At 37.2% G+C, this 24,490-nt stretch overlaps 4 protein-coding genes across 4 annotated transcripts; all 4 read right to left on the reverse strand.

The window, feature by feature from the left end:
* Positions 1 to 1,584: 1,584 nt before the first annotated feature.
* Positions 1,585 to 3,050, reverse strand: LOC117574466 (protein yellow). The gene is made up of 3 exons (XM_034258302.2): positions 2,634 to 3,050; positions 2,174 to 2,561; positions 1,585 to 2,104 (listed from the first exon to the last, which is right to left on the reverse strand). Exons 1-3 carry the CDS (start codon positions 3,012 to 3,014, stop codon positions 1,611 to 1,613), a joined length of 1,263 nt encoding a protein of 420 aa, XP_034114193.2. The 5' UTR covers positions 3,015 to 3,050; the 3' UTR covers positions 1,585 to 1,610.
* A 1,767-nt stretch (positions 3,051 to 4,817) lies between these two features.
* LOC117574467 (uncharacterized) lies at positions 4,818 to 6,900 on the reverse strand. Its single transcript, XM_034258304.2, has 2 exons — positions 6,444 to 6,900; positions 4,818 to 5,185 (listed from the first exon to the last, which is right to left on the reverse strand). The coding sequence occupies exons 1-2, from the start codon at positions 6,898 to 6,900 to the stop codon at positions 4,818 to 4,820; spliced, it is 825 nt and encodes a 274-aa protein (XP_034114195.2).
* Positions 6,901 to 8,155: 1,255 nt separating this feature from the next.
* LOC127565951 (protein new-glue 2-like) lies at positions 8,156 to 8,617 on the reverse strand. The gene has a single exon (XM_052006921.1). It carries the CDS (start codon positions 8,615 to 8,617, stop codon positions 8,156 to 8,158), a length of 462 nt encoding a protein of 153 aa, XP_051862881.1.
* Positions 8,618 to 11,856: 3,239 nt separating this feature from the next.
* Positions 11,857 to 18,254, reverse strand: LOC117575470 (major royal jelly protein 1). The gene is made up of 4 exons (XM_034259687.2): positions 18,119 to 18,254; positions 14,010 to 14,693; positions 12,916 to 13,048; positions 11,857 to 12,855 (listed from the first exon to the last, which is right to left on the reverse strand). Exons 2-4 carry the CDS (start codon positions 14,689 to 14,691, stop codon positions 12,033 to 12,035), a joined length of 1,638 nt encoding a protein of 545 aa, XP_034115578.1. The 5' UTR covers positions 14,692 to 14,693; positions 18,119 to 18,254; the 3' UTR covers positions 11,857 to 12,032.
* Positions 18,255 to 24,490: the final 6,236 nt, after the last annotated feature.

Genomic DNA, 24,490 nt, shown 5'->3' on the forward strand with positions numbered 1-24,490 from the left:
GAACTCGATGAACCTCAATTATATTGTATACTATACTATATGTGAAGGCCTGGGCTTAATTGAATAAGATTATTATAATATGGATCCATTACTCATGACCACAATTTGTATTCCTATGATTATTATTTCGAAACGAGTTCTAGAGCAAAGCTACCTGCTGTTTGGCTCTTCTCTTCTCTTCTCATATCAACAACTCATCAGAGCACGCTCATAACTTGACAATATACGATAATCTCTATGATCTACACAACTTTTCGCTACTCCATGTACGTTTTTCGTTAGAATTCTTACTTTATTATATAATTTCTTGTGTATTTTTTCGCTTTTTTCATAAAGAATACCCAGACATCATTTTCTTTAAAAGCCACTTAAATACTCCTTAATAATAACAAAAGAAATAATAATAGCAAATCGGATTTAAGTCGCATTTTGCGTGTCTATCTAAATCAAATCAACGATTCAGCATTTCAGAAAATCAACATTTAGCATTCCTTTCATCTATTACATTTTTGCAATAAGTTTTTGAAATTAAAATTGCAATTCTGCTACCACAAACGCAATATGTTCGCATTAGCGTTTTTTTATTTATTATATTTCCTTCTCTTTCTATCTGTCTCTCTCGCTCTTCCTTCGATTGTGGCCAATAGCAGTAGCAGTTGCCATGGCCACAACGTTGTTTTCCGCTCCTGTCCGTTGACTCTTCTAATTGACATCATTTCCCCTATTCTTTGCCATCTCCTCTCGGTTTTCAACAGAATTGTGGCCAGTTGCTTAGGCCTACTCAAGTTGGCCCGGGCCAGCCCGGTTCTTGTGGCTCGGTTGGCTCTTGGCCCGTCTTGAGACGGGTTCCATGCAATTAGAGATTTCAGATTTACTCCGCAGTAACCATCCATTGATTGAGTCTAAAGCACATGCCACTTGGGCATATTTTTACACATAATATTCTATTACGAGTACTCACTACTAATTGCAGTCACGCATGACCAGTGTTGTCGTCTTTAGTTATTCCTACTGCTACTGGTTTTCGTCACGTTACTTATATTATTTTCTTGTATAGGAAGTGGATGGTAGTTAGCAGACAAATTATGCGTACCTATATATAGTCAACACTATTATTAATTAAATGCGCGCTAATAATATATTGTTATTTTATAAAGTCAACTATGCAATAATTATTACTTGCTTAAAGCAAACAAGGAAGCTACATTAGGAATGCAGCATTTAAATTAAAGGAATCGCGCGCCTAAGTGAAAACCGATACAATTTAGAGTTGTTATCGACTCACTGCGAACAAGTTCATGTGAACGAACTACTAACGAGGGAGCCATATATAAATTTATATTGCTTTTAGTGGTTGTGTCAATTTAAGTAAATAAAATACAGCAAAAGAATGTAAAAAATATATAAACTGCAAACTTAGCTGATTGTAGAATACCACAGTGCTATTATTATTCGATTAATCGTTGTAGCCACACAGCTGTTTGCTGCAGCACAAACGAGTTTCATAGCAGGCAGCTCTTGATGGATAAGCATCAGCTGTTACATTTCAAAAGTGAGCAGTTGTTGCACGTTGAACTTTTAAATTTAAATAAACGTTTATTTAAACTAAATTATGTTGGTGAGGGTGTGACATCTGTGGCGCCAACTGTACAAGGTGTGTTCGCCAAGAGATCCGCGGTGCGACAGCCAACAATTTGAAACTTGACCTCATCATCTTTCAACGAACCGCCAACGAAAAGTTTCGGATCGCTGCTCAGAGCCCAGAGTTCATTCTCGCCCTTTGAGTTGCGATTGATTTTGAGGCCAGTGACGAATTTCAACTGCTGCGGATTGTAGGCCACAGCGCGTATGTCATTAGCCGTGTAGTTCGTCTGCTCATTCCAGCTAATCAAAGCGCCTAAGCTGATTAGACTGCAGTAGAGATTGCCGCCATTGTCCATCACCTCCGATTCGCATTGTATGCCACGTGTGCCCAGAATTCGAAAGTGTTTACTGACCGTGTCGACATTTGACGACGTTTGCCAGATGCTCGCGTTGTTCACCAGCTCGAGGGGAATGGCTATCTCATAGAAGCTATTAAGGGTGTGAAAGTACAGAAAGCGCTCTGTAATTAACAAAGAGAAAGAGAGTCACTAAATAATTCTCTTTGAATTTGATTATGAATTTGAATTACCCGCTTCGTGACTCGGACTCAGACTGACAGTGAAGATTCCCGCATAGGCGCTGCCAAAGCGTCGCACGCCCAACGAGGGCTGCATTGACTCGTGTTCTATGCGCCAGGATTTGCCCGTTAGAGCATCGAAGACAATCAAGCCATAGCCCCAGGCATCGGCTATGTAAGCCTTGCCACCCAAGCAATGGTTGGGCGCATCGCTTTCCGATAAATCGACCACCATGGCCGTGAATATCGATACACTGGGCGTGTACAAGTGCGCAGGCATGGCGTATTTTTGAACTAGTTCATCCTTGACTAGATCGAAGATGAGTATGTGAGGAGCGCAAAGCTGCAGCGAGTTCACCTGACCCGAGTCCACCACCCAAAGACGCCAGCAGTCATCAATCTGCAAAAAGGACGATCGATAAGTTAATCGAACGACTTGAACAAACTAATTGAACGAACAAAGTTCACTCACATAAGTTCGAATGGCGGACGTTATGCCGGAACAGTTGTTCACTGGCAAATGCCATTCCATGTTGGGGTAGGCCTCCAGTCGTGGATTTTCCAGCACCTCATTGTCTCCACTGGCAACGGTGGCCAAAGTGTAAGCTGTGCCAGCACTAAGACGTGGAATGGTGAGAAAAGTTCGGTGTCGCCCCTCGTCGCCATATTCGATATCAATATCCACGGGCAGAAAGAGTCTGTTCTTGGTGCTTTGATCGCCGCTGCCCAAGTTGAGGTCGCTCCACTTGTGCAGCGTGTGCAGCTGCTTGACCTGCAACTGTTGAGCAGCAGTTGAGCAAACAGTTAGCAGGATGCCAATGAACTGCACCCTTGACATTATAACAAACAACATCTCTAGGAGAGAATTTTTCGTCTAAACCGTTCGAATGACGCGTGAACACTGAACTGACTGCGTTACAGGTGAAGGGCCCAGGTAGAGAAGAGTTGGGACTGGGACTGGGACAACGACAATGACAGCGATAGCGACAGCAAGGTGTTGCCTGTCCAGTGCTAACAAAACCCTAATTGACCGACCAAATGTTCGAGGGCAGCGCAAACAAAACAAAGGATGGCGGCAACAGGTAAAACAGACGATGCATCGAATCGCCTCGCCTCGAAGAGTCTCCGCGTTTCTTAATGCTTGGAGATTTATGGGCACTTTGGTCAGCCGCCGATTCTAGCAGCTTATTTACATAGTCTGAGAACCCCCCGTCGCCACACCACTCCCCTCTTCTCTCCTCTTCACTCCTCTTCACTTGATGCACTCCTCTTTAAAGAAAAGTGTTGAGATTCCGAGAGAGAGATTCGAGTGCTCAACCAAGTTGCATTCGCCGCTGCAACGCGAACCTGCTCTAAGCGGTATTTTGGGTTCGTAAATACAGCTCAACTGGCTTTTTCACGCCCCGCAATTTGTGGTAGAAATTTAATGTTTATATTTATGTCTAACATAGACTCCAAGCGCACATGTTTGTCGCTTTATGTGCGAGTGCGAGTGAGTGTGTGTGTTTGTGTCTCTTTGTCTGTCTTTAATGAAAAGTCTTCACGGCACTTCGATGACGCTTTTTATACCCGATGCATTGTGTAGAAGGGTATATTAAGCCATTCAACAATGAATATTGTACAGCAAGCCAACTTGAAAATAAGTTATTTATACCATTTAACAAATGAAATAAAAACAAGTAAGAAAGTTACAGTCGAGTGTGCTCGACTGTGAGATACCCGCTACCCATTTTTAATAAAAGCAATATATTTTGCGGCATTCTCAAAATATACAAAATATACTGCAAAAATACTAAAAATATACCAAATGGTATATTTGGTATATCGATATAGTACCGCATTCAAAATATACCTTAGACGGCAAAATATACCAGATTGTCAGCCAAAGCAACTAAGACCCCTAGTAAGTAGGCGTTTTTGCCCATACAAAAGTATTTCTATAATAACTTCGACATAACTACTATAGTTATTACTGTATATACCAAAATTCGTAAATCTAGCTCTAGATTGTTATTCGATTTTTTTTTATTTGCAGGGGCGGAAGGGGGCGTGGCAAAATTTGAAACAAACTTGCAAACATAACAAATGCTGTCGAAAAAAAATTATATCTCTTATAGTCTCTGAGATCCAGTGTTTCATACGGACGGACGGACAGACGAACAGACACACAGCCGGACAGACGGACATGGCTAGATCGTCTCGGCTGTTGACGCTGATCAAGAATATATATACTTATAGGGTCGGAGATGCCTCCTTCTACCTTTTACATACATTTCCTGCCGGCACAAAGTTATAATACCCTTCTACCCTATGGGTAGCGGGTATAAAAATGTTAAATTTTATAATTATTTCACACTTTTCTATATTAATCATTTAAAAAATATTATTTTTCTGAACACTTTAATTTATTAACTACGGGTATTTCAAAGTCGAGCACTTTTTTGTATTTGATTTCTTTACTTTTTGTTAATTTTTTTATAGCTTGTTTGCGATCTATTCTAAGTTGAATAGTCACAATAAAATAAAATTGATATTTCACAAATTTTGTTTTGCGTAAACTGTTCGTTATTTTAGGTGATCAGACGGACGGACAGACAGACGGACCTATGGATAGAATACCCTTTGGATAGTGGATATAAAATGTATAACGTTTGGTTTAGCCTCTGCGGTTCCTCCTGTTCCTCCTCCTCCTGGCAGCTGCCCTCCTCCTCTGCCTCTGAGCCTTCCTCCTGGCAGCACGGCGACGTCTGGCAGCCTGCTGGCGACGCTGACGCTGCAACCTGGCAACCGTATTCCTCAGACGAGTCAAAGCTGCTGTGGCTCCGGAAGACGAGGATGCGGTGGTAGTAGTGGTGGTTGTTGTTGTGGTGTCGCTATCCGATGATGACTCTGTGGTGGCGGATGATGATCCAGATGATGAAGAGGACTCAGTTGTTGTTGTTGTTGATGATGTTGTTGTTGTTGAGACCGAGGAGGATGTACAATCCGTGTATTGCACCATGGATATGGTCACGAGGACGCAACCTAGAAGAAGTGTTAGGAGTCTCATTTTCAAGCTGAATCGATGGCTTGGAATGATTAGCTGTAAGCGGTCGAGATCTTTATATAGTCAGCTAGCTTCCCACATTATAGGAAGTTCTTGCAGCTGTCACAATAGTAACCAAAACTTTGCTAATAGGAAATACTTTTGTTTGCTTAAGTTACACGAGCACGACAATCAAACGCGGGCTAATAGCCTTCACTTAAACTGATGCGAAAACATATGGTAAGATTTATTACAAGAAGATCGTATACATTAATGTATAAGTTGAATTAATCAATGTTTGATCAAGTAACTGGAGTGAAAGCCGAGTCCTGAATCCTGGGTAAATGACAATGTGTTATAGAGATAAAAATGTTGACGAATTAATATTTTCATTCATACTCTATAGATACCTTAAACTGTTGGAAATGTCAAAAGTTTACTTATGAATGTTTGAACATAATTATGAAGTCTTCCCTGAGGAACTCCAGGGGAAGCTCAGAAAGTATTAGAAACTAAATTATTGAAGTAAGCTTTTTGTCTTCTTTGGCAAAAAGAAAAGAATTAACTTTGTCAAACGCTTTACTAAAGTCTTTGTTTGATATAGAGTTTGTCAAGAGAGAAGTATTAACTTAGTCAAACGTTTTCCTAAACTCTGTTGGATGACAAGATTTTGTTCTTTATTAAAGAAACTCTTGCTACGAAAGAACGAAGCTCAAGAAGATTAAATCCGTGTTGCTAGAGTGTAATATTTGAACTACATATAGATTTTGAATATTAATAGTTAAGATCTACTCAAAAACTTTTGGAATATGAAACAATATAGATTTCCCTCTATACTTTTTCTTGTTTTCCTTCCAAATACATGAAAAAGTCCATGACGGAACGGTTGCTTAAGGCTTTGGGTGCATAATACAGCTAGGATCTTCATTTGGAACTTGTAAAAATATCGGCTTAAAAATGTGAGGAGATGTCTATACATAATGAACAACTCAAGATGCAATTTGAATTTTATTTTATCATATATATTTTATTTCTGAAATCATTATTTGCATATATTTATATTACTTTCAAATTTATGTTTAAAAGTTGGGTATTTCATAGTCGTATACTTTTTGTACTCTTTTTTTATACCTTGTTTTTGATATTTTCTATAAACGTCACGTTTTTTTCGAAAGTTGAATCATCAAATTGAAATTTAACAAATTGATTTTTCTTAAATTGTTTATTACTTTAAAAACTAATAACTATCGCTTTAACCTCTGCGGTTCCTCCTCCTGGCAGCAGCCCTCCTCCTTTCAGCCTGCCTCCTGGCTGCACGGCGACGTTTTGCAGCCTGCTGGCGACGATGACGCTGGATTCTAGAAATCGTATTCCTCAGACGAGCCAAAGCTGCTGTGGCACCGGAAGACGAGGATGCGGTGGTGGTCGTGGTTGTGGTTGTGGTTGTAGTGTCGCTATCCGATGAGCTTGACTCTGTTGTGGCGGATGATGATGATCCAGACGAAGATCCGGATGATGAAGAGGACTCAGTCGTTGTTGTCGTCGTCGTTGTGGTGGTTGAACAATCGGCAGCCGAAGCATTTGCCGTCAGGGAGCAATCCGTGCAACCAGTTGGGGTATCGGGATCAGTTGAGGTGCAAGCCACACCATCAGCGTTCTTCACCAGGGAAATGGTGATTAGGGTGCAACCCAAGATAAGTGTTAGGACTCTCATTTTCAGGCTGGATCGATGGTTTTGGAATGTTTAGTTGTAGTCAGTCGAGTTCGTTATATAGATGGCTAACATACTTCCCAGCTTCCCACATTATAGGAAGTTCTTGCAGCTGTAAAAATAGTACCCAAAACTTTGCTAATAGGAAATACTTTTATTTGCTTACATAAAACAAGTGTTACAAAAGATCTTTGCAAACAAAAGCGAACAAACAACCTTCAATTACATTGATTAGAACAAATAGGGTAAAGGTTTGGTATAAATAGAACATGTCAAAAACAATATCAGATTAGTCAATTAATATTTGTTCTACATAAAGGGAGTGCAACGCGAGTAAATATTGTGAAAACGGCAAAGTTTAATAGTGATAATAATTCTGACGGATCAGTATTGTAGCTCATGAGATTAGACAATACTGAGTATGACTTTATGGTTACTTTATACTGATAAAACTGTTGATCGATCATTGAAGTGAATATTGTAAAGTGCAAAGGGCTTAGGAACAATTTTATTCAATAAAGCTTCTTAATAATTAGTAATCCAAGCTAATATAACAAAATAGAAAAAAAAATTAACTTAGTCAAAATTACTAAAATATTTTATTTTACTAAAATATCCGTCGATGACAAGATTTTTCTTATTTATTATAGACACCTTTGCTAGCAAACGAAAAAGCTCCGAAAGTTTATTAGTAGTGAATCAACATTTCATAAATGTTTAGCTAAGATCATCTCAAGAACTTTTGAATAACAGAGAATTTAGAAAGCGTTTTATAGGTTTTTCCCTTATTATGAAGAGGAATAATATTCCTTCCGAATAGCGGAAAAAGTTCATGTCTTAGTCGTAAGCATGTAGTTTCGGGTGCTTACCAACCTACACAGTCGGAACTCGATCGGGAGCAAACCGGCTTAACAATGTGAATTTATCGGGTCAAGGGGTACTGAAGATATAATGCGAATTAGACAGTAGCATGCTAGAGAAAGGAATATATTTTATTTGTATAATCAATATTGTACATTTCTTCAAAGTTCTATTTAAAGGTTGGGTATTTCACAGTCGAATACACTCCTATAGCTACCTCATTTACTTCTTCATGTTTGTTTTTATAGCTTTTTTAGATACATTCGGCTATAAATGGTATTTAGCAACGTCACGATTTCGTCGAAAGTGGAATCAGCGCAATAAAAAATAAAACGCAAATTCCGCAAATTAAATTTGCAATAACTTTTTATTAAATTAGGTAATAAAAACAAGTTGTTTAGCCTCTGCGGTTCATCAAAGCAGCCCTCCTCCTGGCAGCAGCGCGACGCTTGGCAGCAATTGCCCTCCTTCTGGCAGTCCTAAGACGCTGTAGACGTCTCATCTGTTGAATCCTACGCCTTAGGCTAGCCAGAGCTGCGGCATTGCTAGAGCTTGAACTGGAACTGGAGCTAGAGCTGGAGGCTGTCGTGGATGTGGAAGTGGAGTCTGAGCTTGACTCCGTGGACGCCTCTGTGGAGCCATCGGAGGATGCAGATCCAGAGGACTCGGTCGTTGTTGTTGTAGTTGTTGTCGTTGTGGTGGTTGTACAATCGTCAGCCGAAGCATTCGCCGCCAGGGAGCAATCCGTGCAACCAGTTGGGGTATCGGGATCAGTCGAGGTGCAAGCAACACCATCGGCGTACTTCACGAAGGAAATGGTGACTAAAGTGCAACCCAAGATAAGTGTTAGAACTTTCATGTTTAGGCTGGATCGATGGTTTGGAATGTTTAGCTATAATTGATCGAGTTCTTTATATAGTCAGCCAACATACTTTCTCAGTTTCCCACACAATAGGAAGTTCTAGCAGCTGTCACAATAGTATCTAAAAGATATATTTGTGTTTGGTCTGCTCACACGCGAAAGCGTCACTCAAAGTCGGGCTAATGCCCTTCAATGAAATTGATCTCAATATTGACTCAGCTGTTAGTAGTGAAATAACTTTTGGCAAAGCTTTCGACCCCATTTCGATGTCACTATCAATGAATTTCATAATATTTGCTGCTAATAATAGAGCTCAATTTCAATTTATTTTATTTAATTTAATCAAGGTTACTTTCGCCATATTGAAAGTCAAATATTATTGATTGATAGTATTTGAAAAAATCGTAAAAGTAAAGTATTTTATATCTTCATAGAGGTAAATATTCAAAATATCTTCGCTTAAAATATCTATTATTGATAGTCTCATAATATTCAAATCGTTTGTAATGCTGATGCATCAAAATATATCCGCATTGTGTCCACTTAACTTGTTAACAACTCTATTTATAGCTGGGCTTAAAATGTCAATAAACAGTTAAGAAATTTAAGAGTCTATTCATAACTCAATTGTATATTGATATAAGTATCTTTATGGATTAAATATTGACGAAGTTTCCGCTAATTATGTTATCAACGTAAGTACGGATTATTTTAAAATAGTCATCGATAAAAAAGATTAATTAGCAAACAGCACACCCATTCGATTAATCAAAAACTAATAAATTGCAAATCTGAAACTTGTGCAAAATTAAAACTGAATGCGGACAACTTAATTTCATATGCAGCAATGAGATTGCAATCTTTATAGATACAAATATGCCTACAAAAGGATCGCTTAATAGATATTCAGATTATAGATAGTACATATGAATGAGAAAACAACACACCCATTCGATTAATTAAAAACTAGGCATAAAATGCAAATGTGACAGGTCAATTTCATATGCAGAGGTAAGATTGCAATATCTTTATGGATTAAAATAAACAAACCACAAGTCATCCGCTTTATATGCTCACAATCCAAAGAAAATAGTAACTCAAGGAATTTCCAACTACATATAAGAAAGATGAATTAATTAAGAAGAATGACTCAGTCGGGTATGATCGACTGTGACATACCCGCTACCCATTTTGAGTAGAAACAAAACAGTGTGATATTATGCTTCAAATATACCGCAAAAATACTAAACTATACCAATGCTACATTTGGTATATTGATTTAGTACTACATTGAAAGTGTACCAAAGAGTACAGAATAAACCAAATCAGTACACCACAAAAATACTAAAATATACCAAAAGATACATTTGGTATATTGATTCAGTACCAAAAAATACAAGATTGCCAGCCAAATCAACGGTATTACTCTTACAATATACCAACTTTATATACCGCAAAAATACTAAAATATACCAAACGCATTGCTTGGTATATTGTTATAGTACTACATTGAAAATGTACCTCAGAGTACAGAATAAACCAAATCAATATACCACAAAAATACTAAAATATACCGAAAGATACATTTGGTATATTGATTGAGTACAAAAAAATTCAAGATTGTCAGCCAAAGCAACGGCATTATTCTTAAAATATACCCAATTTATATACCGCAAAAATACTAAAATATACCAAAAGCATTGCTTGGTATATTGTTATAGACCCTATTGAAATATGCATTTTTTGGCATACAAAAGTATAAATTGGGTATAAAAACTGGACATAAAATGCAAATATGAAGCAATTAAAAAATGGTTAGTTATGCTGACATCTTAATTCCATATAATCTATTGCAATATAAATAAATTGCTAGAGTAATTAATTGAAAACTCGGCTAAAAATGCAAATGTGTACTATAATAAAGTGATATGTAAAATCGCAAACGATGTCACGAATTAAAATGAAATAATTATGCATAATGAAATCGCAATGGAAGCTCAGATATCTCTTCAATTAATTTCAAGCTCACGCCAACTCGTTCCTATTCCAATTTGTGCACATTAAGTAATTAGACGGCACGCAAATGTTAACCTTTTAAATTCGCAAAATAAACATAAACAAATTTGACTTGCATATTCATAAGTTGAGATATCGCTTTCGAGACTAATTTGCGGCGATCAACGTTTATTAAACAATTAGAAGCTTAACCGTAAACCGTAAAAAAAGCCCTTAAAGTGTGCCCAAAGCAGAACCATAAAAAATATAGTAGAAACAAAGTTTGCAGAGGAAAATAATAAACTCATTTGAGAACTGGTTAAGCAGACATTTCATGGCTCATTAATGTCAGCTTTGAGTGTTCAGCACAGCGTTGAACTTGTCTCTCTCTCTCTCTCTCTCTATGCTAGTTGCACTTAATTATGCAGTCGCTATTTTTGTTTTTGTTTTATAAATTTATTAACACATCACAGAACGGATGTGGCTCAATTACTGATTAAATCATTCTTATTATTTCAAATTAAAGAACTATTTAAATTTGATTTATTTTCTCCGAGTTCATTAGTTAAAATGTAAACTTATTGAATAAAATATGTTATCCGAAACATATTTTTTTTCTTCATTTAGAATAGGCAGTTGAATTTATAATCTAAAGAAACTATTATCCAAAAAATGCAAGAAAGCTGATGAAAGATATTTTCCAAAATATTTGTTATTTAGAAATGATTGTGATATAATCTGAAGATACGACTAATTGTGAATGAATTGAATAGAATATGATATCCCAAATATATCTTTCTTCATTCATAGAATAATAGACAGTTTAAGATATAATCTGAAGAAACTATTAATCAAAAAATGTATGAAAGCTTATAAAAAAAACCTTAATTAACATTTCGCAGAATGGATGTGGCTCAATAATTGATTAAATCAAATACAAATCATTCTTCAAATTTCAAAGGAAGTCGAATTAGAGAACTGTTTAAATTTGTTTTGTATTCTCCTAATTGAATAGAATATGTTATCCGAAATATATTTTGCTTCATTCATAGAATAATTGACAGTTTAAGATATAATCTGAAGTACGATTTCCATTATGGTTCATTTAAAATATTTGTGATCTAGCAATGATTGAGATATAATCTGAAGAAGCTACTATTGATACGCCTTTAAGAAGCCTTACTAAAAGAAACCTAATTAATTATAAAGTCATTGTTTTTTTTTATTTTATAAATTTATTAACACTTCGCATAACGGATGTGGCTCAATTAATGTTTAAATCGAATACAAATCATTCTTATAATTTCAAAGGAAATCGAAATCGAATTAATGCTAGCAAAAGTAAAATAAATAAACACATATATATTTACAAAACGTAAAATGAAATTGCAGCATTCGTAATTAGTTAATTATTAGTTTAATGATGATGATAATAGTATCCACTGTGACGCTGCATGTAGCTACTTGGCGCAGTTATCGAAGCAGCCGCTGCTGTGGCAGTTGGTCCCGGACTGGAGACGAGAGTGTCCAGATAGGAGCGTTGATAGGTGTCCCGATTGGCTTTGGTGGGCGGGAAGGCTTCGCCCTGGTTGAGGGCAGTGAATGGACTGCGAACACCGTAGTTGATGATACCCGCATTCTCGTATTTGTAGGGTGTCTTGGTGGTCAGCGGCGTCGTCAGAGCTGGACTGGTGAAGTAAGTTTGAAGTGCATTGGGCGAGGTCTGAGTCGAGTGGACATGCGACTGTGAGTGCTGATTGTAGATGCCATAGTGGAGGATGCTGTTATGAGCAGCGGGTGCTGAGGGAGCCGACGGAGCTGTGGCCAAGGATAACGGAAGAGTGTGCAGAGGACTCTTAATACCTCCGGTGCGTGCGCCAGACAACTCCAAACGCACAATGCGATTGTTGAACTCGTTGGCATTCAAATTCTTCAGGAAGAAGCGATGGAACTTCGAGGCTATGGCATAGATAACTCCTGGCTCCGAGCGTGTTGTGGTAATGTCCGCCACAAACTGCAGACGATCGCGATCCTGAGCGAGCACCGACTGCTGATTAGTTGTGGGATTCCACGAAGCAAGCGCCGTCTCAGTCAGTGGACTGAAGATCAAACTGCTGTCGAAGGGAGAAACTGCCAATCCAATGCCTTGCGATGACTTCTTGCCCACCAGCTTCACATCGAGCATTTGACCGCTGGCCAAAGGCCCAGCACGCAGCACATTCTTGTGCACCGAGAACACACTTGACACAGAGCAGAGAATAAGCTGAGATGAAGAGGAATAGATAGTCAAGTCAACTCACCGATCAGTGGCCAAAGGCTGGAAGTAGACGATGCCATTGCGCTCATCGAAGGTCAGACCAACGACGCCGTCCATCAGCACAAAGCGATCGTTGTGAATTTCGGACTGGGCAAAGTCCGGATCGGGATACATGGCTGAGGAAGGAAGAGTTTGAGATGTGAGGGAACGTTAAGGAATGAGTTAACTTAAGTTAGAATAAAAGAATAATAGAATTCTATTCAAGAGAGGTAAGAATGTCACCGACAAGTTTTGAGTTAGAGAAGGCTTTACTTTCGTTTTGAATTTTGACAGTTCATAAGTGAATTTGTTCATTCATATAATAATAGACAGTTTAATATATAATCAGAGCAAACTATTATCCAAGAGAAGTAAGAAAGCTAATTGAAGATATTTGCTATTCATTCACAAAACATAAAAATTAAATGTATAAAAACTGTTTTGATGAACAACGCCGTCCATCAGCACAAAGCGATCATTGTGAATTTCGAACTGTGCAAACTTCGGATCGGGATACATAGCTAAGGAGGGAAGAGTTTGAGATGTGAGGAAACGTTAAGGAATGAGTTAACTTCTATTCAAGAGAGGTAAGAATGTTACAGACAAGTTTTGAGTTAGAGAATTGTTCACTTTCGTTTTGCATTTTCACAGTTCATAAGTTAATATGCAAACTAATTAAATAGAATTTGTTCATTCATATAATAATAGACAGTTTAAGATATAATCTAAACATACTATTATCCAAGAGAAATAAGAAAGCTAACAGAAGCCAATAAAAGATATTTGCTCTTCATTCACAAAACATAAAAGTTAAATGTATAAGAACTATTTTGATAAAATATGTAATTCAATTTGTATATTGATTCATTCAAAATATTTGTAACTTATAAATGATTAGGATATACTCTGAACAAAATACTATTTAATTGAAGTAAGAATGCGACTCTGAAAAGCCTGACTATAAGAAACCTGTTCATATTTGTGTCACTTTTCCAAAGCTTAGAAGTAAATATTAAAACTGATTCAATAAGCTAGTTATAGAATATGAATTCTACATTTTCCATACAGAAATCCCGGAGCTTTCTCCTTCTGCCTTACCTGGATGCGACAATCTCCAAGTGACATCCTTGCTGCTGTCGTACACAATGATGCCTGGCTCCACAGTGTCCGTGATGTAGACAAAGACATCGTCGCAGCTCTTGGCCGTCGTCTCATCGATGACCATGTTGGTGAACAAAGTTTCTCCTCGCAGCACCTCGGGTGGGAAATCAATGCGACGCACTACGCGATCCGTATTGAGATCAACCACAAGAATCTTGGGTGGACAGGTGATCTCATAATCCTCCAGAGAACGCGAGACGCCAGCATCGAGTAGCCACAAGCGATTGCAGGAATCGATGCGTAAGCGATAGACAGAAGTCAGGATGAGATCGCTGCAGTTGAAGTTGGAGCGAGCTGTGTTCGAGAATGACCAATCGGGATAGGCCTGCAGTTGAGGGGATTCCCCTAGCTTGCCCTTGGGCACCCAGTTGACAGTGGAGGAGACGCCAGAGAAGAGCTTTGGCGTCGCTATAAAGATGCGATCGTCAGTCACTGCGATGCCAGTGATCAGCACATTTTGAGGATTGTAAAAGTTCGGATCGCTCGCCTGGGTTGGAGACTCAAAGTTGTAGCTCAAGAGTTTCCATTGCTTGGCCACCTGAAGGCCAGGAGATTGAGCCCAGACTGCAAACTGGCTGCACAGCAGCAGTCCAAGTAAAGTGGCAAATAATTGCTGCATAGCTGTGCATGAAAGGAAATAAAAGTTGTATGAATGCAGATATTAGATTAATGTGATTTCTGCAGCTGTTGTTTGATGGACGATTAAGTTGTATTGTAAATAATTTAATATATTTTATTTAATTGGCTGTGTGATAAAAAAATAAACATAGATATATTTACATAACAAAATAATTAAATGAATGAAAGACCAAGGAAAATCGATAACTCTGTATTTAGGCAGAATACGAAACTGGCTCAAAAACTTAACAAGCTACAATTGAGTGTTCTTAATGTAATAGTATAATGATATACCAAATATATTTGGTATTTTCAGTATATTAATTTCGTATATATTCCAGTAAAGTGGGTGTCGGTTATCCAATAGACAATATACAAAAATATTTCTGCGATATTTGGTTTATAGATATACTATTACATTTCAAATATACCAAATATATTTCGTATTTTCAGTATATTGAATTTGTATATTTTAAGAACAATTCCGGGTTATCACATAGATAACACACTAAAAAATATTAAAATATGCCTGCTATATTTGGTATATAGATATACTATTACATTTAAAATATACCATTGATTGCAGAATATACCAAATTGTCAACCAAAGTTACACTATGGGTTGCAGAAATAAAAATATTGTGATTCATTTATTCAACCAAAGTAACAAAACATTTATTGAATGAATAATATTACATTTAAGATATACCAAATTGAAGACGAAATAAAATATACAGAATATGCCAAATTATCAACCAAAGCTACATAGAAGGATGTGATTCATTTATGGAACAAATTTCCCCAACTAACAAAAACATTTATAGAATGAATGAATGGCTCATAGTTGTATTCTAAATATTTATAACTTGAATTTAAGTTGTGCTAACAACAATGAATGAATCATCAAATAAATAAAAGACTGACGAAAAGAAAAAATTCCATATTCAAGCGGAGTTCGAAGCTGGTTTCAGAGCTAAGTTAAATTATTTTATGAATCAAATTTATATAAATAACAAAGGATTTATTGAATGAATAAATACAATTAAAAAAGAATTTAAATAAGTTAATAAACCAGTTTAAAATTCCCCTTTGGGAATACGATGTTTAAAAAGCGTTTAAGAGAAGGTTCGAGTATATTAACTAAATTACATGTCTAAAGATAGTCGAGATTGTTGACGCCCTTTCCCTAGAAAAATATATATGACGATATAAGCTGATTGCACTGGCAATTCCAATTCCAAATGCAATTTGTGGCGCTGGCATTGTATTTAAATGAAGCAAATATTTGTGTGTTGTTGTTGTTGCCAAGTCAAATCCGTCATTGTCAACTGGCAAAAACTGCACGAGTATCTGTGAGATACTTTGGAGGTGTGTGGCTTTCGATTTCACAGCTGCAGAGTTGCAATTGCATTTTTGATTGCGATTAGCTTAAAGGTAAATTAAGAATTGCTTTGCACATGCGCTGTGACAGTTCGTTTTGCTTTTGCTTTAGCTTTTTTTTAATTTTGATTGAACTAATTGCCAAGTTAATCGTATTGACAATTTGATTAATTTTGTTCGGCTGTTCAACGAGTCGTATGCGTTTTATTAGACAGCCCACACGATGGAAACAAGTTGTCTCTACAACTCTTTCTTTTTGGGTAAATCGATGCGTGATCTCCAGAGATAGCCCCGGTTAATTGAAATTGTAAATTGCATAATTGGCTTAATGTCAAGGCTTGCTAGAGAGACATCATCACATCGTAGCGTAATTTATGTAAGAGCGGAAATTCATACAATTTGTAACAAACGGCGCCCAGCCAACAACTGACATTGGCCAACATCGAATTAGGCCTGTTGCCAGATAATTTATGAGCCGCAAAACCTTTACGAACTGCCACCGCCTTTTGATGACAGACAGCTCCAAGATAATGCCATAACTCTGACAATCTTTTGCCTCTCTTTCTCTTTTCTATTACCATACACAAAAGCCAAAAAAAAAAAGGTAAACTCTGCCTTTTCGAATTAAACATTTTATGTGTGCGTCGCGTCTACGCAATAATGTGCATGGCATTATTATGATTATTATTATTATTGCTATTATCATTGTGATTATCATTACATTGGTTGATGGTTGCGAATAAAACACTTCGTAAACTTGTTTCTTCGCCGCAGCGTAACTGAACAACAACCGAATTAAAAAAAAAGGCACAACTCATGTTATAATCTTGTATAATCGGCACTCACAAAAAAGTGTCACAAAATAATGCAATGAAATTTTGAAGTTTGTGGCATGGAAATGCACGGCAAACTGTGAATAGGCATTCATTCAGTCATTATTCATTCATCAGCCGGAACTGTGGGGGAACTAAAGCTTGATAAATCACACACTATGCAGCGACTCCCTGGAGAGCGTTGCCAATTGATTCACTTGAGAGCCGAGAGCTCCAAATTGAGTTCAACTATTTTTCGTGTAGTTCACAAGACAGGCAGACAGACATGCAGAGAAGGAAGGGGGAGGGGGGTTGTCTTATCTGCCACATGTTGTTGCCAGCTACATACGTGTTCTCACACACGTTGCACAATGACTGGCAGTCAACAAAGGTTTAATTGCCCCCTCAACTAGAGCAGCGTGCTAAGTGCTTGTCTAGCTATCTCTTTCTAATTATGTGTGTGTGTTTATGTGTGTGTGTGGGTGTTGTTGTTAATTAGATCCAGTTTACATTATGTTCAAGGGTCGCGCGGAAGAGTTTGCTTGATTGACGCGTTGTTGCAACGCAAATCGAATTTGCAAAAAGCGAACGTGATGCGGTCAGATGCTGTGCTTCCTTATAACCAATTCACACACTCACACACACACACACATGTAGAGTAAATGCCAGCAGCTGAAATGTGTTGCACTTTATAACGATGACGATGACGTTAGCCAAAAAATAAAGCAGCTCACGTTGAGTTAACGTAATTAACACAGTTCTTCGTTTGGTAGGTTTTTGGCCAATTAACTTGTTGTTTACTTGTTGCAGCTGCATTTACCCTTGGTTATGGCTAACTTAATTATGGATTTTGGTGCAATCGATTTTGGCGAGAGTCACTTGCCACTGCACTGGCTTAAGCTTCTAAACACACACGCAAGCGATAAATCAATTTTTTAACCAAAAACGCACCACCTCAAAAAACAATTGCGATATCGTATTTTTGTGTGTGGAGTTCAAGTTACGAAGTTAAACAACAAAAACAACAACAAAAAAACAAAAAGCGAACCGCATAACAATTGGCACTTTAACCGTTAAAAGTGCAGCAAAGTTTGGCCCGTGCCTCCTCGGCATTCACGTTCACGTTCGTTGCCTAAGTCTTTTGTTTTGCTCGCTCACAAACGGTTGGCAATTTGTTAGCGGTTAGCGCTTAGCGGTTTTGCGGCTAGAGATTTTTCCTCAACGCCATTAGCTTACTTTGTGCACCGCCTCGAATATTATTGGTATTCGTATTCGTATTCGTATTCGCACTCGTATTCACTTCAGTATTCACTCAGTTATTCGTTCAACTCGCTGCTCGACACACGTCCAATCGTTGCGGTTGCCGCTTGCCGACTGCGCCTCGTATCACAATCGCACCGAATTTTATAAGAGTGCCCGATAATATCGAGTGGCACTATATCCAAAATGCAAATGATGATCGATTCAGGGTTACCCTTTGCTAATCAATTGCCATAAATTACGAGTGTGATTTTTTCCACTGGGAAATTCGCATCGCACTTTCAGTATTCAAATGATAAACCCTGATGATTGCAGCAATTATGAATAAATTAAATTCTATTGTTTAACTTTCTTCTGCAAAGTAATTAACTTTTTTATTTATTTAAACTATTCAAATGACTTTCAAGTTCATTTGTTGCATTATTCATTCAGTTAATCGCTTTTAAATCGACTTTCAAGTTCAGTTTGTCACACGCCATCTCGCAAGTCAATCATGCCCATGGTCATGGCTGTCTGTACAGGGTATACAAATGATAAACGACAGGCGACGAAGCCAAACTGCAATTGCTGACCAAGTTCCACTCTTATACTCAGCGAGCTGCTGACACTTCGATTATTCATACGCTCCGTTGACCAGCGTGAAAAATCACACACTGCAACTTTGTAGCTTTTCAAGCTGCATGCGGCATCTTCCGTGTGGATAGGTGTGTCTGTCTGCTGCTTACGACAAGTTTGCCACAGACAGACGGACAGATTGTTTGGGGGCAGGCAATTGGTTGTTACAAGTTCATTAACGCATATCTATCTGCATATTTTTTGGTGTTCGACAAGTTATTTTTAAGCTCAAATTCTGAAAAGCGCATGCCAGATAAAAACTGAGCAATTCGATTAAATAAATTGGAATTGGCCGCCGTGTGGTAAACAAGCTTAACATGCTTTGTGTCTGTGTTCTAAATACCCTGCAGTTAATTAACATTGTGAAAGGGGAAGTCGATCGAATCGACTTCGCTGCGGATGTGGAGCATGAGTGCGAGAGTGAGAGTGGAATGTCCAGGGTATCTGCGAAGTAAACAAGTCCAAGAGCTGCGACTTGTTATACCCGGTACCTATAGAGTAGAAGGGTTTTATAACTTTGTGCCTACAGGAAATGTGAACAACATACAGAAGAAGACCCTATAAATATAACTATGTCCGTCTGTCTGTCTGTCCGTCCGTATAAACACCTAGATCTCAGGCACTATAAGAGGTAAAGATATGATTTTCTTTTTGTTAGCACTGATTGTGTTTGTACGCAGATAAAGTTTGTTAAAAAAAAAAAATTGTAGGCGTTATTTAAGAAATACTTTTGTGTGGCAAAAACGTCTACTTACTGCGGATCTTAATTTTATTTATTTTTGCTCTTTATGGTATATTTTGAATGTTTTACTATATAACCAAATATAGTCGTTGGTATATTTTTGATATTTTGTGTCATATCAAATTGGTATATTTTAGGAACAATCTAGTACATTTTGCACTCAATGGCATACTTCGAATGCAATATTATCTCAATATACCAAATATGGCATATTTTTTAATGTTTTGTGATATACTAATTTGGTATATTTTAGGAAAAATCTGGTATATAGTACACTCTATGACATGTTTTGTATGCAATACTATATCAATATAGCAAATGTAGAATTTTGTATATTTTCAGTATTTTTGTGATATACTGATTTGGTATATTTTAGGAAAAATCTGGTATATAATACACTCTATGACATGTTTTGAATGCAATACTATATCAATATAGCAAATGTCGAATTTTGTATATTTTCAGTATTTTTGTGATATATTAATTTGGTATATTTTAGGAACAATCCAGTATATTTTGCATTCTATGGTATATTTTAACGGCACTATATCAATATACCAAATATAGTCTTTGGTATATTTTGTAGTACTTTTGCGGTATATTAATTCGCTATATTTTTTGAACAATCTGGTATAGTTTGCTCGCTATGTTATATTTTGAAGGTAATGTTTATAAAAATACCAAATATAGCCGTCGCAATGTTTTAGTATTTGTGTGACATATTCATTTGGTATATTTTAGTAACAATCCAGTATATTTTGCACTCTATAGCAATATACCGAATATAGTCTTTGGTATATTTTGTAGTACTTTTGTGGTATATTAATATGGTATATTTTAAAATTAATACCACACTGTTAAAAATGTGTAGCAGGTATTTCGAAGTCGAGCACACTCGCCCTTAGCTTTCTCACTTGTTTTTGTTCTAAATTATGCGCCGCCAAAAATGTTAAACCAGTTTAAGATGTTTTCGTGGAGAGTGAGAGAGTATTGACATTTCAACAAAAATCATCTGGAATAATTATTGTTTAATGAAAGCGTGGCACAGCATTTTTTGCATTTTGCATTTGCCTTTTACATTTCACATTTTGATATGTAATCAGCGTATGCGTAATAAATCTAACCAGTTATTGGATATTGTAATTAATGATTAACGTAATTTGCATATCGACAATATTGGCAATTGACAATCTTGAAAAAGTGTTGAGGCTTCTGTACGAACAACTTGTAGTTAGAGATTTATCTTGATAGACGTAAACAATATAATTAAACTGCTGTTAATTTGTTTTATCGGCTAATTAATAAAACACATACAGATTTTGCGCGTCAATTTAATGATTATTTTCCACTCGGTTCTAATCGCCTTTTGGCGCCCTTCAAAGATTTGCATTCTGATGCGAACACTGACAGCTTAATACCCTTATTAATGTCTCTCCACTAACTAGTTAACCTGGAAAGCAGGTGCAAGAGCTCAGACAGCTGGACTGCAACTAGATTTCATAATAGTCGCGGATATACAAGACTTCGATTGAGTTCGAGTTTATTTCTATGTGGCCAACTGAATTTGTGCCATAGTGAAAGCCTTAAAACAGACAGACGCAGAGACACAGAGATAGAGACAGGGACAACAACTTGTTTCTTGGCCCAAAAATATGATAACAAAACTGGAAAGTAAAAGGTATTCGTTTTAATTATTTGCAGCGAGTGTTCTGCGGAATACAATAAAGACAACTACGAGTACACACAGAATTGACCAATTGAAATATGTGAAAAGTCTTTTTCGGTTAGGCCAAAAAGGGGTTATGCAAAAAGCAATTGCAGCCACCGCAACAACAACGCGAACAACAAGCGACTGACAGCGACATTTAAACTGGTTTGCGGCCAGAATTAGCCAAGTCGCAAGTAGCAGGCAGCTCTTTAGGACTTTTGTGGGGCATGTGGCATAAAGAGTATACGTTGTATGCTTTAACGAGTGTGGACCTGAATGAATCACGCTACGACTTAGAAAAGTTCATCTCGCGACATTTTAATTGGTCAGTTTAACGATCTGTTAAATGTTTTAATTCCGGCCATCGTTAAACTCAAGAGGCATTCACTTTTTTGCGTGTTGCGTGTTACCAACTCTCCTCGTCTTAATTGGAGTATTTTTGGCGGGTGCCACGATCGACTAATTATGCATTACTCGTATCGATGTGGATACTTAATGGCGCCGGTTCTAACACACCCTGGCAAAAATATTCGAAACAAAAGTGAAGGTTAACTGTCCACTCTCGAATGATATAATACGGGTAGGAGTACAGCAAAGGCAAGATGCATGAAATCATATTATGAGCATTATGTCACATGCTCTTTGCACTTGACTCCGATTACAACAGAGACACGCGATCTACAAAGTGAAATGGAGACATGGATACATTGTTACGATATGCTTCAATTGAGCGTGGGTGGCTTTGCCTAAAGGCAGACTTGTCCATAGTTGGATCAGTTTTCCTTTCACAGCCGCGACCACAGAAATGCCTCGAAAAGCAGCTCATTAGCTGTTTTGTATTTCGAAAGTAACCAATTTATAGCGAAACCCAATCCAAATCTGGGCAAGCCAATATATACGATATGCTCTTGCATATCATAGCACACAGCACTTGAAGATTAATCGTCGCTAACACTCACTTACTACTCACACTCACACTCAAAGTGTTTACTCGCTTCCATCTATCGTATTTCCCCCTTCTTCTTCGTCTTCTTCTTCAGCTTTTGCGAAATACACTTTAAATATGCGACCGTTTTAAATTTACTTATTTCAGTTTCGTTTTCGAATACCCTACGGATAGTATTAAAATGGGGATTATAGATTATGGTATACTCAGAATAAGATTCTAACACAGTTCTGAAAATACTTTATGATAAAGTTACCTTCTTATCATAAGTTATTTTCAGAATTGTTTAAGAACCTTATTGCGTATAAAACATAGAAGAAGAGAAGTGCCTTCATCTTAGGATTGTTTTGAATCTCATACCATCTTTCAAAAAAGAAGATTTAAAAGAGGAATTGCTATACATTTTTAAATGTCTGGAATATTCTTAATATTATATTAAAGAATATTACATGTTCCCATACTAAACCTAAAATTTATCTGCAGCTAATATACTTAAGGAAGGTGTGTACTTAGCATTGATCTTATATCTTTTTATATCCGGTTTCAAGAGGGTTGAAGGTGTGACAATCTGGTATATTTTGTAATCTATGGTATATTTTTTAATAAATCAATATAAACAAATATAGTCCTCGACGCATTTTAGAATTTGTGCGGTATATTAATTTGGTATATTATACGAAATATACCGCACTGTTTGGCTTTTATACAAAATGGGTCGCGGGTATCTAACAGTCGAGCACACTCGACTTTATTTTTCTTTTTTATTTCTTTCCTATTCATATGGTTTAACTTCAACTAAGTGATCATGACAATGTTTACTTTAATTCTAAAAAAATCGTAAAGATTATAATAAAATCAGTATTACATATTAAAGGAACTTTAAGTCTACGGAACAAAATTAATAGTTATGAATTATTGTGTTACTTTATAATTAAAGTAATTTTAATTTTATTCTCAAAATTTCAAATCAATCCCCTTATATCAAGGCAAGCTATTTAAAAATGTATATAAAATACTAAAGAGCAGAAGGCTGCTAGAATTAACAGGGTATCTGAAGGTCTTACCCTGTCTGCAACTGCATTCTCACATGTTTTTGCTCTGTTTTGTTGTCCGTCTGTCTGCATTCTCCACATGCTCGCAGCTTGTCTTCATTATCGCTTCATCATGCTGCCTTTGGAGTTGCTGTTGCCATTGCTGTGGTTGCTGTTGTTGTTGTTGTTGTCGCTGCTTTTGCTGCTTGTCATTGCCTCATTTCATTCAGCATTCTGCATTCTGCGCGCAGTAATGCGATGTTAATGGAATCAGATCGCCACAAACGTTTTCGGCCACCCATTTGAAGTGAGGTTTGTTGGTCACTTTGTTGACAGCTGTTTCATTGACGTATGTGTTATGTGCTGACAAGGTCGCGTTAGCGTTTGTAAGGTAAACACTTTGGGTTGCCTTTTATGCGCTTGATAATTCAAAATGCCAAATTGAGCCAAAAAAGTCAATTAACTAATAAGCATCGCTTAGAACAACGCCCCCTCCGCTTAATGTGCGGCCTTAAAGTGCTAGCTCCCAAGATTGCGCACAAAAGAGCGCCATTTAACCAATTTTTACCAATTAGATCTATGGGCTTTGAAGGCTCCACCTCCGCAGAAGGTGTGGCGGACAGACAGACAGACAGACAGACGGATAGACAGCCATCCGGTTTTCCAACTTACCATGCTGCATTGTACTTTCAGTTTCAGCAGATTTCCAGACTCACGACACGAACTCAGACTTCAGACTTGAGACTTGGTAACAGCCGGATTATCAATACTCTGAACTCTGCACACACACACACACACACACACACACACACACACACACACACACACACACACACTAATACATCGAACTATTTGTGGTCAGTTTGCACACTCCTTTTGGCCACCATAAATCAGACCAAAGACAGACTTAGACTTATATAAACTTCAACTTTAAATACATATGTGTAGATACAAAAGTATCTGTGAGTGTATTTCTATTCTCTTTGATGAAGGCCAGCAACGTCAGAGCGTGGTCGAAGCGGGGAATGCAGAGAGTGCGGAGAGCTGTTGCATTATTCTCTTTTTCTCGCTTTGCAAACACTTATCAACAACCTCTGCATACACTTATCGAAATCATAACACAACGCGATACAGTTTGCGAATTTGAATACTTAATTAAATTTGAATAACCTAATAAGCGTATAACTTGAAGATACATTTACGCTTTATTTAAGCATCATTTATTTGATTAATATACCTTGAATATCGTACTTAATTACAGTAGTTTAGCTGCACAACAAATTGTATCTCTTAGATACTCTTTTGT

The sequence above is a fragment of the Drosophila albomicans genome, chromosome 2R (genome assembly GCF_009650485.2).
Source record: "Drosophila albomicans strain 15112-1751.03 chromosome 2R, ASM965048v2, whole genome shotgun sequence".
NCBI classification, from domain to species: Eukaryota; Metazoa; Arthropoda; class Insecta; order Diptera; family Drosophilidae; genus Drosophila; species Drosophila albomicans.

Excerpts from the sequence above, each read along its gene's own strand:
- LOC117574466 (XM_034258302.2), bottom strand. The coding sequence starts at position 3,014 with ATGTTGTTTGTTATAATGTCAAGGGTGCAGTTCATTGGCATCCTGCTA. Across the intron at positions 2,562-2,633 it reads CGTCCGCCATTCGAACTTAT|ATTGATGACTGCTGGCGTCT; the intron begins GTGAGTGAACTT and ends TCCTTTTTGCAG. Across the intron at positions 2,105-2,173 it reads GAGTCCGAGTCACGAAGCGG|AGCGCTTTCTGTACTTTCAC; the intron begins GTAATTCAAATT and ends TGTTAATTACAG.
- LOC117574467 (XM_034258304.2), bottom strand. The coding sequence starts at position 6,900 with ATGAGAGTCCTAACACTTATCTTGGGTTGCACCCTAATCACCATTTCC. Across the intron at positions 5,186-6,443 it reads CAGGAGGAGGAACCGCAGAG|GTTGCGTCCTCGTGACCATA; the intron begins GTTAAAGCGATA and ends CACTTCTTCTAG.
- LOC127565951 (XM_052006921.1), bottom strand. The coding sequence starts at position 8,617 with ATGAAAGTTCTAACACTTATCTTGGGTTGCACTTTAGTCACCATTTCC.
- LOC117575470 (XM_034259687.2), bottom strand. The coding sequence starts at position 14,691 with ATGCAGCAATTATTTGCCACTTTACTTGGACTGCTGCTGTGCAGCCAG. Across the intron at positions 13,049-14,009 it reads TTGGAGATTGTCGCATCCAG|CCATGTATCCCGATCCGGAC; the intron begins GTAAGGCAGAAG and ends TTCCTTCCTCAG. Across the intron at positions 12,856-12,915 it reads CAGCCTTTGGCCACTGATCG|TGTGTTCTCGGTGCACAAGA; the intron begins GTGAGTTGACTT and ends CTCTGTGTCAAG.